We start from the raw sequence: 14,445 nt of genomic DNA, 5'->3' as shown, positions 1-14,445 counted from the left end.
TGTATACTTAGAACCTCAGGATGATCCCAGTGGCTCCCAAGTGGACACTAACTAAATAGTTCACCGTCCTGCTGATGTTCCTTGTTGAGGTGATGAGAGAACTACATTGAAGGCCTAATCTCCTATGTCAGCAGAATCTGCTGAAATTCTACAATTTTGTGGCATCCCTGTCACTTCACATATAGCAGTTATCGAGCATCTCTTCTGAGGAAAAAACTTTTCACAAGGCACTTCAAGGGAGATGTCTGGATACCTGTGCAGATCTTCAACAGCAGTACACCAGGGGAAATAGTACTTATTTTGCGATTAGTGTTGGAGACGGGATATTCTCTGGTTGATGCCTCTCACCAAATGATTGCTGACTTCCTCCGTTTTCTTCGCAGGGAGAAGTGCCTCAGTCGCTGCAGTGAAGGCCTATCGCTATTCCCAGAGCTAGGTTCTCCAACTGAAGGGCTTGAAAATTTCCACGTCGGTAGAATTATCCTGCTCATGTGGAGCTTCGAGCAGTCTTATCCTTGAGAGGAACTTTGACCTCCTGAATAAGGCATCACAAAGGTTCTTAGATTGCTTAAGATAGCTTCTTACAAACCCCTGAAGGAGACTTCAGACTGCGACATGACTCTAAAGACTGTATTCCTGCTTGGCTTGGCCATGGCAAAGAAAATGAGCAAGTTTCACAGCATTTCTTATGCTGTTGGCTACCCTGTGGGTTGGAAGGTCTCCTTTATTTCTTCCACAGTTCATTGTGAAAATACAGAATCCAGCAATCTTGGATCCCATGTTCGAGAACTTCCCCATCTCTCTTAAAGACACGACTAGCAATTGAGATGACCTTCTCCTTTGTCCTGTGAGGGTATTACGAAGCTACCTCACGAGAACTTAGCCCTTATAACCTTTGCCCCAGGGAATTTCTAAGCTCGGGGAGGAACGAAAGCGATCTCCAGGAATACTATTTTTTTTCTGCTTCGTGAAACCATCAGGCACTACTGCTCCCCAGATGCGCAAGGAAGCGGACCTTCGAGGACGCAGGCTTACGGAGTCAGATGTATTGGTTTTACCTTAGCCTTCCTGTGGAACAGGTCGTGAAGGCCGGAGTCTGGAAAAGCCAGATGACCTAAACTACACACTACCCCTGGGAATATACCCACAGGACCCTGGATGGCAGTGGTAACTGATCAACAGATGATGTAGCAAACCCATCTTCCTCACGGGACATGAAGCATCTTGTCTTGGATAATGGTTGCAACGTAAGCCCAGAGTGGAAGGTAAAAATGACTGGCAATTCTTCCTTATTTAACTGTCTTGCGGTGCACCAGTTGTGCCATTTTAGGTTGCTGGACCAGATGCCAGATGTAGGTAAGCTATTCACCCGAGTGACTTTTCTTTACAATTATGAATTGTACTTGAAGTATTTCCTCTATCCTCTGAGCAAGGCAGACGATGGAGCTGTTGTACAGGTATTCACGTTTATTGTTCATTGATCTTATAATGCCTGTACACTGGACAGCATATCCTGTAGGATATAGATTTTTCATTGACTCCGTCCCTACCATTTTATAGTAATCATCTTTCCCACCGTTATCTCTACATTAAGTGGTTGGATGCCTGATGTGCCCTCTCCAGTGCCTTCTATCAGAGGAATCCTCTTCCACCAATCTTCTCTCAGTATCATCCTTCACCTTATCTCACCATCTGATTCTGCTTCCCTCTTGATCTTCTCCCAAGCCCTCCTCACTCCCTCTCCACCATTTATTCTTAACATGTGCTTACACTATCTCTGTCGTGACACTCTTATTACCTATGCCTGGTATTATTTTTATTTCATCATTTTCCAATCTTTCAAGCAGTGATATTCCCATAATCCACCTCAGCATTCTCATCTCTGTTCTCTCAAGCTTTGCTTTCTCTTTTTGTCTTAAAGCCCACATTTCTGATCCATACATTAACACTAATCTTATTATTGTGCTATAGATCTTGACTTTAGCTTGATTAGCATGTTTTTATCACATACCACTCCAGCTACTTCCCTCCACTTCCCCCAATTGCTTTTACCCTGTTCTCAACTTTGAAATTAGTGTTGGATTACACCAGGGGTAGGCATTAAGCTCATTTTTATTTGTGGTGCGCTTGGATGTATTAAATAAAGAGATCAGAAATGAAGAGTTGTGGTAGTTGCTATATGCAGATTATTTGGTGATTACCACTGAAAATGAGGAGCATTACAGAGAAGGGTTGTAGAGTGGTAAGAGACTTTGGAGACGGGTGGCTTGAGGGTAAATGTGGATGAGACTGAAGCTATAGTGACCAGTAAGGAAGCTAGGGACAGAATAGCTATGCATGAGAGTAGAAGCTCAGTTATAAAACAGGTGGAACAATTTAGATACTTGGGATCTACTATAAGGCGGGAGGGAGGATGTTAGCCTAATCTTGTGAATAGGATAAAAGTAGCTTGGGGAAATGAAGGGAAGCAACGAGAGTGGTATTTGATAAGAAAAAGCCATTCAAGCTAAAAGTTGAGATCTATAGCATAGTAATAAGACCAGCGTTAATGTACGGATCATAAACGTGGATTCTAAGGCAAAAAGAGGAAGCATAGCTCGAGAGAACAGAGATGAGAAGCCTGAGGTAGATTATGGGAATGTCACTGCTTGAAAGTTGAAAAATGATGAAATAAAAAGAATACCAGGCATAGTGAAGATTACAGAGGTGATAAGCATATCACGACTGAGATGGTGTGGACACGTGTAAAGAATGAGGAGAGCATGGAAGGAACCTGTTATGGGGAAAAGAATGAGAGGGAGGCAAAGAATCAGATGGCGAGAAGGATGATATGGAGAGAAGAGGTTTGGTGTAAGAGGATGCCTTTGATAGAAGCATAGGAGACGGGGCATCAGGCAACCAACCCCTTAATGTAGGGATAATGGTGGAAAAGAAGGAAGAGGTTTGTATTAAATATAGGAGAAAATCACAAATTTTTAAAGTAATTTGCATTTGTTTTTTGCCCAAGTCCCCTCCTGAAGAGAATGAAAGAGTTCACCTAATGACAGTTTCCCAGGGATTCAGTCAGCTGTACCATGAGCCCAATATGATAGATCCTTCTGACAGACAGGCAGTAGGTAACAGTCCCATCAGGGATGGAGTACCCACACCACCATCCAGGTAGAATGAAATATATTAGTCCACCTCCCAGTTCCCTTCCATTAGCTACTGTGATTGCCTTTTGTCAAGTAGTGTCCTGTTCTGCTAGCTCTCGGGTAAGTGTGGTCTCCAGAAAGATAGCTTTCTATGATATAGGTCATAGAGAACATCTCTCTCCAGCCAGAGCACCTTTCAGTATGTTGGGTACTTCCTAACTTGCCTCTACAGAAGAAACTCCTAAGTAAAGGTTGGATCCCTCTTCTTCAGCTAATGGTCCATGCTCAAGTGGTGCTCAATCAGTCTTACCTACTCTGGGACTTGGGTCCTGGAATGGGATGGTCCTCATCCTCTGGGCACTGGAGTACATGCCTTCTTCTAACCTGAGGTGGTATTCTTATGATCTTTCCCTCAAGACTGTCATTCTTCTCTTTGTCGGCTAAAGAGTAGAAGAAGGAGCTCTTTGGTATTGTATGAATCCCTCCCCCTCGGTGACCAGGTGCATTCTTGCGGGGAGCTTTGAGCTGTCTTGCCTATCCTGGTAATGGTCCTCATCTTCAGGGTTCTGGCCCACTTACCTCCTGCTAACCTGAAGAGGGTATCATTGGGATTTTTCCCTCAGGAGTGTTCCTCTTCTCTGCATTGGAAAGAGGCATTCTCAAGCCTAAATGCACTGTACCAACAACATTTCAGTAACTAAAGATAACTCGCCAACTCTCATTGTAAGTATTTTATTGCTGTACTTTGTATACTGTTCCTTTAACTCAATATCTGAAATTAACTTCAGTGATTGGAAGTAAAGGAGCATCAACATTGATTTTCTTAGTAAATAAGTTTGTTAATGAACATTTTTTGTGTTTATTTTTAGATTTATTTCCCATACTTCAATTGCCATTGTCAAATCATTTTTGTTTAGAGACTGATAATACCTGTAACAATCCTGAGATTGTAACAATGATGACCTTGCCAGGATTGACAGTTGCTTAGAAAGAATGTATTTTTGAGAATTAGATTATTATGAATTGACATGGTCAGCTAAAAACATGCTATTGATAAATGATGCTTTTGAGAGTCTGATTGTTAGATTTCTGTGTATAGAACATTTTGTTCATAATTTCCTATGAAGTATTTACATCTAGAATGTAAACTGGTCAAAATCAGTTTCTAGAATGTGAGATTATACCCAACTACTTATTCTATTTAACCCACACAACACTGAAATATTTTACAGATATTTTTAGTAGTGTTAGTACTGTCACTTTTAATTATTGTTCCCATGAAGTTATCCTCTTAATTAGTCACCATGCTTCCATTTTCACTAAATTTATTTATGAAGTACAGTGGTGCAATGATAAAATTTCTCTTCCAGAAATCCATTTGTCATGTGTGCCACCAAAAGATTACAGTCTTTATGCAGTACTGTAGAAGAGAAGTTGCTGAAAAGAGCACAAAGAGTGAGAGAAGAGAAAATTAAACAAAGAAAAGGTAAAGAGGCGACACATTCTTCAGGTAAGATAATCTTTGTCATTGGTTTATATGACTGAATTAACATGTCTTTACAATGATACACTTTTTTTTTCTGCAATTGTAGTAAGCCCTATTCTATGGAAACTGCTCCCCAGCCACTCAGACTTATAGTTCTTAAACAAAAATCCCTGACACACTTGCCTAGACCTGGCTCCATGATCTCATTAACAGGAAAGGATAAGAAAGTGGTCACAAAGAAATTAGGATATGTGGGTTTAAAGATGAATGTGTTTGTTCCTACACAAATACAAACCTTTGTTCTCTATGGAGTAGAGATGATTCAGCGTGGGTAGTGGCGGATAATCCGGCATGCCCACTCACACATTCGCCAAGCAATAGAGTTCACTTTTGATTTGGCTATGGTTGAGTGAAGACTTGCACGTCTCTCTCTCCTGGTTCTTCTTATTAACTGGCTATACTGTACTATCTCGGTTCCTTTTTCAGGTATAACTGTTGTATGATGACTGCAATCCATGCAGGTTTGTCCTGGTGTATTAGGCCTCTCTTGGTGTACCTTTATGTCAAACAAGGAGAATAATTCTGTCCTGCTTAGTCCTTCGTGCAGAGGGCATTCCTGCACGGAGTGGCCATCCTCCCAGTGGGAGAGGTACCATAGACGCAGAAAGAAGTTTAAAAGGGATTTTTTGCTTTCGAGTTAGTCATTTAAGTTGAAAATTCCAGACTTCTTTCTCCTGCAGCAAGTACTCTCCCACCTGCCTCTTCCCGTTCGGCCTCCTCAGGAGGTCGATCACCCCCTAACAACCTACGGGTAAGGAAGACCCTGTTGCTTCTCCTTGGAGAAGTTGTGGCCTTCCTTGGGGCTTTCTGGTTCCCTCACGAAGGAAAGGCCCCCGGAGGTGTTGAAGCTTGGGGCACCGTGGGAGTGCACATCTTTCTTGCAGGGGTTGGCTTCGACCCTTCCCCATCCCAAGCTGACGTAAGGGAATCCCTTCTGTCCGGTTTCGTCCATCTAGCAGAAATATCCTCTGCAGTTCCTCATACACCTGAGGCTCTGCAGGCTGGTTCTCTGCTGAGTACTAGTCCGGAGAGCTCGCATGCATGTTTAGTCCGCTTTACCCTTTTGCTTCCTTGCTCGTAATATGCTCACCAACTGCTCCTTTGCCTGCTCACCTGTCAACTTCTAGAGCTTCGTTTGATAGACCTTTGGGTTGTAGGACCTTGCCTGCTAGCACTCCTCCTCGTACGTTACGCAAGGAAAACTCTCCCTCCTCCATCCCTTGCGGGCTTCAAAGAGTACCGAATTGCACATTTCTGATGTTTCCTCGTCTCGCTGTAGAGCCTCATCTTTGTCCCGCAGATAATGTCAGCGCTCTAGGTCGCCCTTGATTACTTTCTTCTTCCCGTCGGAGGATTTGTAGCCCTCTTTGCCATTGCTACCAGCACTCCGCAGTTAAGACGCTCTCCTCCTTGCTCTTGGAGATTTCTCTACTTTCGAACCTTGCCTTTGCATTATAGACGCTCTCGATGCTCCAGGTGGGATTCGCCTCTTTCACGGGATTACCGGAGCTCACCCTCACGCTCAAGTGCTCTTCACTATGTCGCCCTTACCTCGCCTCACCTTCACACTCGTCCTTGCCTTTGTGATTTACCTCACCCTTGTGATCACTTGATCACCGTTCAGCTTATACCTACCACTCTTCACGCGACGCATATTTTCAACTAGATCCTGCATTTGTTCAGTGAGACCTTCGGGTAAACGTCGTCCTCAAAGTCCTTTCCCTTCACCTAAGCATCACTGTTTAAGGGAATTGGAACCTTCTCCTACAAGAGGGAGAGAAGGTAAAGGTAAAACTTCCCCCTAATGCTGCTTTTCCAGATTTTTCAGGACCGTCTCCTCAATCTTTGTGAGCCATCGAGAATCTTGTATGTACATCGCCATCCGTCTACATGAGACGAGTGCTCCAGGTCCATCCAAACCCACTGCTGCAATTCCAACACCTTTCTTTCTGCCAGATAACCTAGAAGCTAGGCCTTATTTCAGAATGCATTAGAGGAATCAAATCCCTGTCACACCACCTTGTGGTGATGCCAGACTTCACACTCATAGGGGCTCCCTTTCCTCAAGGGAGATTTCTTTTTCAGGCACTTACAGGCTGAATCCCATCACCCAGAATCAGTTCGCAGGCAGTGTGATCCTCCTCCTCTCACAGCAAAACCACGAGATCCGAAGGTACTACAGGTACCTATGTTTTCTCTATTAGTTCCTGTTCCTGCTTTTGGGGAAAGTAAAGATCTTTTGAGAAATGTAAGTCGACCCTACGCAACGAATCCCCATATCCCGGGATTGGCTGAAGGTTTTCAGAATTGAGCATCCTAGCGGTAGATCATCACCTTAAGCAGGTTTTTCCCAGATTCGGGAGAACCAAGAGTCCTATGTTGATGCCTTTGAACAGGGGAAGAACGATTTAGACAAGGAGTCTTGAGTATTCGACGACTGGGTTTCCTTTAGCTGGTCCTAAGACCCCTCTCTCCAAGGAGGAAGAGGCTGAGCCAACTTTCCTTGTGGTGCTTTGGACGATCCATTCAGTCGCGGGGGTTAAGGGAAGCTCAACCTCCTTCACCGAATGGAAGGAGATCCATCTTAGATTTGTTGTGTGGCTCTCCTCCTGGTGCCAAACCCACATTGAAATTACCATGGATCATGCTTGCTAAAGATGCTTTCAAGAAAAAAGGGGACCAGGTCTCCATAGAGAAGGATGCACTAAGATCTGCATGCTTCTCTCACTTGATTCCGACCCCTATGCCGAAAAAACCTAAATATTACCGCATATTGGACGCCAACCCTTCACCTCTTCCCTTTGACCCCGTGGTAGCTAAGCTGACCCAAGGCTGCTTGTTGGACACTCACCTCCATCCCAGTATCCTTAAGCCAAGCAGAAGCTTCAAGTATGGAGTCGACCACCATAAGCGTTCATCAAGTGGCTGCATGGATTGATGCCAGCAGGTGCAGTTGCCTACCTGGCCAATACAGAGGATCTTTCCAATCTCAAGAAGGTCTGGAAAACCATTATTCTTTAAGGGTCTAAAGCAGTGCAGTACCTGATGTTCCAGAAACTTCCCTATGGGCGAATTGGGTACTGAAGCACCAGGATTACAATCACGTATAGATTCCAAAAAAGAATTGGGAAACGAGTACTCAAACATGAGGAATGCATCCTTAGAACCCCCTTCTCTTTTTTCTCAGCATGACATCTCCCTTGCAACAGAGAAGTGGTGGAAGGAGACTTGAGACTGATGCATAGTGTTGTTTTAGTTTTTGTTTTGGAGCCTTAGCCATCTACCTCAGCCTGTGTCAGCAAAGGCTTCGAAGACCCAGTACATAGTAAAGAAGCTGGCATAGCCTTTTCTTCCCAGGTAAGGACAAGGTTGCTCTAGGAGAAGAGGCAAGGAACAATAAAGAAATCATCATTAGGATTAGCAATTCCCTCACCTCACAACCAGGGGAGGGATGCTTACAGAGAAATTTCAGGTGGTGAGGGTTGTACGGTATGGAGGACTGGATCATCCACATCCTGCAGTCTGGGTACCACCTCTTATTCATCAACTCTCTTCTTCCTCTAATTCTTCATCAGATAATTTCATTATCATATAGAGAGGGTTAGGAGAAACATCATGTCCTCCTACAGATGCAGATGATGATCGAGAAGGGTTATCTCCAGAAGGTCAACGATGAGAGCCTCGGCTTCCTCAGTTGACTCTTTCTTGTCGAGAAGGAGCGTAGAGGCTAGAGACCTCTCGGCTCTGAACTTGTTCATCCTGCAGACCCAGTTCAAGATGAAGACAACAACGACATTCGTTCAAGCCGTCAGACCAGGAAACTTTGTGGTCACTCTGGATCTGAAAAACGCCTACTTTCAGATTCTGATCTATCCGCTTCCCAGGAAATTAGCAATGCATCAAAGTTAGCAATGCAGCATTTTTGACATCTGGTTTACATTTAATGGTGCTGATGAGAGACATTACCACCGTAGTGTCCTACATTTGCAAAAAAGGAGGCACAGTTTCCCATTAGCTGTGCCAGCTGGCAGTAGAGGATCTGTATTGGGTGGAAGACTTTGCGATTTCTCTCTCAACCTTTTACATCCCAGGCAGAAGACACATCTTAGCGGATCAGCTAAGCAGGAGGACTCGGATCATTGGTGGAGAATGGTCTTTGAGTCCTCAGATAGTGATAAAGTTATGGCTTTGTGGGGGTTCTCTGAGCAGCGAGCTGTTCACTACTTCATTCAACTCAAACCTATCCATATATTGCTCCCCAGTCCCGAACCCGACAGCAGCGTTGGAAGATGCTTTTCAATATTCATGGGACAGGCTAGATACTTACACTTTTCTGCCCTTCTGCCTGCTGAGAAGAGTTCTCAGCAGGGTAAAAAAAAAACCCTAGGTCTCTCTTTAACCCTAATAGCCCCCGGTGTGGCCACACCGAGAGTGGTTTCTAGATCTCCTACATCTCCCAGGAAACTCCCATACCTTCCACATCTGCCTCATGCCAGGATTTTTTACAACGCAGTACATTCCCCGTGTTTTCACGCCTGGGGGTTATCCAGAATTTCTTGTTAGAGAGAGGTTTTTCTTGAGAAACTGCTTGACATTTGGACTTATGAAAATCCTCAGCATCAGTCTACCAGTCCAACAGGGGTGTCTTCTGTGGTTGGTGCTATAGGAGGAGTATCCATCTGCCCGAAGCCACTCAACCAGTGATAGCGGATTTCTTGTTTTACCTGCGCAAGGAGAAACTTCTTTGTTTCTGTGGTGAAAGGCTATCGGTCAGCCTTGAGCCAAGTCATTAGACTTAATGGAGTAGATTCTTCTTCAGAGATTTCCTAACTCGGACGAAGCTTTGAATGTTGTTGCCCTCCAGTTGAAGTTAGCCTTCCAACTTGGAATGTCGCCAAAGTTCTAACTTCTTTGAAAAGGGCCCCATATGAACCTCTCAAGCAGGTGTCGGATAGGGACCTTACCCGGAAGAATGGGTTTCTTCTTGCCTTGGCTGCTGCCAAGCAGGTAAGTGAACTGCACGGGCTATCTTTTGACAGCACCCATTCAAGGGGGGTGTTGGGAGGTCTCTCTGGGCTTTGTCCCCAAGTTTATTGTTATAACCCAGAATCCTGCTGCTTTAAACACAAGTTTTTGTTTCTTTTTAGGTTTCTAGTCTTTGGGAGGTAACTGATGAACATGATCAGCTCTTTCGGTTTCCTGTTAGGGTGTTGTGGAGGTATGTCAAGTGTATCAGGGATACCAGAGGTTGCCTGTAGAACGTATTTATGAGCACAGGGAGAACCAAGATCATGAAGAATACCATCTCCTCCTGGTTAAGGGAATTTCCTGGTCCCTGGAATCCATAGCAATGGTTTCTTGCATTAAGATTCACGACATCAGAGGCATTGCAGCTTCCTTGTTCTTTTAAGAAAAATTTCTCTTAGTCACAGGTTCTTAGGGCAAGGGTCTGGAAGAGACACCACCATCACAGTCCATTACTTGAGGGATGTGACTCCCATTGCCATGGACTCCTTTATGCTAGATCCTATAGGAGCTGCTCAGCAGTGGTTTAGCTTCCTTGACTCCTTAACAGGACTAATATTTGCAGATCGAGGGCCGAGGTTACGTTTTACTCAGGGAAGAAAGTGAAGAGTGACTGCCCTTTTCCTTCCTTTTTTCCCCTCTCTTGGAGTACAGCATTGTAATTTGCCAGCTGGCCTTTCTCTGAGGTAGGTAAGCTTCCTTGTTTTCAGCTATAGGGTGCAACAAGCTACTTTTTTGGCTGTTCTCCACATTTCTTGCGAGGGGAAATGTGGTAAACCAAACAAGCCTATTACGTCCTGATTAGCAATGCAGTTTATCAGAGCAAAGTACTATTCTAATCTTTCCCTACCTCACTTGAATGGGCTGTGATTACCATCAACTAGCTCTGGCTTCACAAAGTGTAGGAACTCAAGACTCACATTTAATGCTAAGCTTGAGATTCCCAAATTAGTTTTAAGCCAGTTGTAATGGGGACTTCCTCCCTCCTAAGGATAAGTCTCCTATAGTAAAGAACGATGGTTTGTATTTCTATAGGAACAAATTTTAAAAGTAATTTGTATTTTTGCTAACCATACATACCTGAGTTCTTTACTAAAGCTTTTCCGCCATCACCACCCCTGATGAGTCCCAACTGTAGTTCAATTGAGGTTAGTACCACTACCCTGCTACCGACAGGATAACTACCCTGTTGGTTCTTTACACCTTGTTAAAAGTTTAACTGCCTATTCCAGCCTTTGCTATTATAGTACTCTTGTAGTAAAGAATTCAGGTTTGTATAGTTAGCAAAATACAAATTACTTTTGAAATTTATTTTTCTTGGTATTTATCTCAAATTTTAAAGAAAACAGTAGATTAATGCTAAAGAAAACCTATGAATATTTGAACTGTAAGTGTCTGCCTGGATTACTAAACCTTTTTGAAATTTCTCATTATGTTTTTCTTTTCAAGGTTGCAGCAAAGATTGTATTATCACCACTGAGGCATCTAAAAACAAAGATTGTGCACAAGACGGGGAAATTTCTGAATCAAGAACTAACCAGTCATCAAATGAAAATTTAAAGAAGAATGTGAGTGATGGAAATGAAACTCAGTCTGAGGTTCAGAACAGTAGTGATATTACTTTAACTTCATTGGAAAAATCAAATCGTCTTCAGGATACAGATAAACGGGAGTTGCCATCCGTTTGTAAGCACAGGCATAAGCATAAAATTAAAAATCTCTCGAGTCATTCGGGTAGCAGTAGCAGTGATAGTGACAGTGAAGAAGACAATAGTTCCAGCAGTGAAGATGATGAAAATGACATGGATCGTGTGGCAAAGGAATTGGAAAGGAAGCGCAACCATCCTGAACGTTTACATCCTGAACTGTGGTTCAATGACCCCGGTGAGGTAAGTGAAGGGGTAGATCACTCTAATTTTTTCAGGAATCATAGAGAAGGAAAACTGTTTTTAACCACTTTTTATTCGTACGCTTATACAAACTTATGAATCAATTAAATGGGCTATTCCTATTGTTGATTTTCTACGACCAGACAATAAAAAAAGAAAATGGCAATTCAATTGTATTTATAATAGGTTACTTAGCAACACCGCTGCCGGGCAGCATTACATGCTGCTGTGATGCTAACTCCACTCTACTCCTGGTCATCATGCTGCTAAGAGGTCTCCCCTCTGTTCATCTACGATTATGACCTCACTTCTCCACGCTGGATTACCCTTTTAGTGCTTAGTGCTTTATTATCACTTATGCTATTATGTCTAGTGTCACTAATGTCATGTGGACCTGCATTGCCTGTGATGGTTGCCCTTGTGGCACCTTCATGAGTCAGGTGGAAGTCAATCCACATGCTCTATGCCCTTCATGCCATGGATATTGTTTTCTGTGAATTCTACATATGAGTATTGTTGCCCTACCTCGTCTTCTTCTGGTGACTGTAAGAAACATAGGCTCTTTTCTTTGATGACCGATATCCCCCACCCTGCTCCTTTGTTTCTTGAGCCCTCTGAAGCTCCAGTTACAGAGGACATTGGCCATGATTTAGTTATTATTGATAATTATGCGGACCATGGACAGATGTAGCACACAGACTGCCTAGTGTCTGAATGCCAGCCACACTCCAACGTTCACTACACAAAAAAAGAAAAACGGTGGAATGCCCAGAGATCTGGGCAGCAATCAAGGATGAACTGGGCACTGGGCACCACCCCTTGATTTTATACTGGGCAAGGGGACCCAGCTAGAACTGTAGTTACTTAATATTATTCTAGAGGTATGCCGTCTCACTCATTACTGGCATGCATGGAGTCCTGTATAAATAGCGGCTGCATGCTTTCAAGGTAGGAGGTTTCTTTACTATATTTCAAGTTATTTGAACATTAGGAGAGGAAAATCCATCCATCCATATACCAAGGCACTTCCCCCAATTTTGGGGGGTAGCTGACATCAACAAGAAACAAAACAAAAAAGGGGACCTCTACTCTCTACACCTTATGGGAGGTGTAAAAACAAAAGATTAACTAAAAAACAATTTATTGCAAATATGAAAAAGGTCAGTTACATCAATACAAAAATTTCTATTGCAAGATAAAATCTGGTATCCTTCTTCACTCCAGTCCTACACTAACCGGACTATAAAATGATTTGAAAAAATAAACTATTCACATATAGTACACTCTTATGAATACAAATCATCAGGAACAGGTTACAGTACTCAGTCAGTCACACATAGAAAAACCATATAAACTACAAAAAATTCTCCTACAAATTACCATCCCATCAGGTTCCAGATACAAAACACAAATATTAACAGCAGCTAACCTTGGCAGTTAGGATCAAGACAAAACCTTTTCGGTCAAGGTCAACATAGTCAAGACAAATTTCCAAGCTTGTGACATGAGAAAACTTCAAACTTGAAGGAGAACCCCACCATATTGTGGTACACGATCTACAATGTGAGTCAACAGGATCTGGACATAAATTTCTGACTTCCTACTGATAAAAGGTTCTCAACCATAGGGTTTTTTCACTAAAGTGTCCACTGCACTAATATCCTAACAATCCCCCACAGTAAATCATTGCTTGCCCTCACCTATTATTATTACTAGCCAATCTACAGCCATAGTTGGAAAAGCAAGATGCTATAAGCCCAAGGGCTCCAATAGGGAAAAATAGCCCAGTGAGGGAAGGAAACAAGGAAATAAATAAAGGATATAAGAAGTAATGAAAAATTAGAATAAAATATTTTGAAATACATTAACATTAAAACAGATAATTCATATATAACTATAAAGACTTATGTCAGCCTGTTCAACTTAAAAAAATTTGCTGCAACTTTGAACTTTTGAAGTTCTACTGATTCAACTACCTGATTAGGAAGATAATTCCACGCCCTGGTCACAGCTGGAATAAAACTACCGCTTTCAAATTCCTCTACAGTGCCCTGTCGTTGGCAGGATACTCAGTTTTTTCTAATACAGTATAAGCTCTGATACCTTATATGACAACTGGATTGAATTAAAAGGGCATCAAAATCAGGGAAGTCCTAATAGCTCTCGCTGCCTATCTTTTAATAGGTTCCCTAGAATTCTTTAATTCAGATAATTTATCCAAGTGAAGCTGTCTTTTTTTTTTTTTTTTTTTTTTTTTCAATCTTCATCTTATAAGAAATTTGTAGCATATGATCCCTGCTGGGAAAGGGGTTCATGAAGCAAATGGACAAAGCTTACAATAAATCAAAGTAAAATTATAATTTGAAATTTTTCTTTTCCCTAGATACAAAAAATAATTAGGATTTTTGACACAAATCCCTTATCATTACACTGGTTTACAAAAAAACAAAAAAAATTTGGTCTGAGGCAAGAATGGGGATAGGTGTTTTTTGCTAATTTGGGTGTGCTGAATTCAAATTTATAAATAGTTTTGCTCTATCACCTCTAGTTTTCTGGCTTTTAAATAGTATCATTTTAGTATAAACAGAGAATATATGTGCACATTTCAAGAGTTGCAGCAGCTTATAACAGATAAAACTGGATAGATAAAGAACACTGATTGAATCAATATACTTGGATGACACAATTACACAATTCATAGTACCATAGACAGTCGAAAGTGTGTTTTCTTAGAAGATCTGGTGTATTTAGCCTCCGGAATGTCACGCAAGGGCATCCAACAGAAGTCTCCCATCATGCCGGGGTTCCATTTGCCTTGATAGTTGCTCTCCATCTTCGTAATGTCTTGGTG

General features: G+C 42.4%; 1 protein-coding gene across 1 annotated transcript in view; it reads left to right on the top strand.

Moving 5' to 3' along the window:
- Nucleotides 1-14,445, top strand: part of LOC137658711 (ribonuclease 3-like) — a 222,031-nt gene that overhangs the window by 32,950 nt on the left and 174,636 nt on the right. Inside the window, exons 5-6 of the mRNA XM_068393707.1 lie at nucleotides 4,505-4,644; nucleotides 11,155-11,594. Coding sequence (XP_068249808.1) covers nucleotides 4,505-4,644; nucleotides 11,155-11,594 — 580 coding nt within the window. The remainder of the gene's footprint in view (nucleotides 1-4,504; nucleotides 4,645-11,154; nucleotides 11,595-14,445) is intronic.

This window comes from Palaemon carinicauda, chromosome 19 (assembly GCF_036898095.1).
Source record: "Palaemon carinicauda isolate YSFRI2023 chromosome 19, ASM3689809v2, whole genome shotgun sequence".
NCBI lineage: Eukaryota > Metazoa > Arthropoda > Malacostraca > Decapoda > Palaemonidae > Palaemon > Palaemon carinicauda.
Note: the sequence above shows the minus strand (reverse complement) of the source record. Positions and strands in the feature narration are given on the sequence as shown.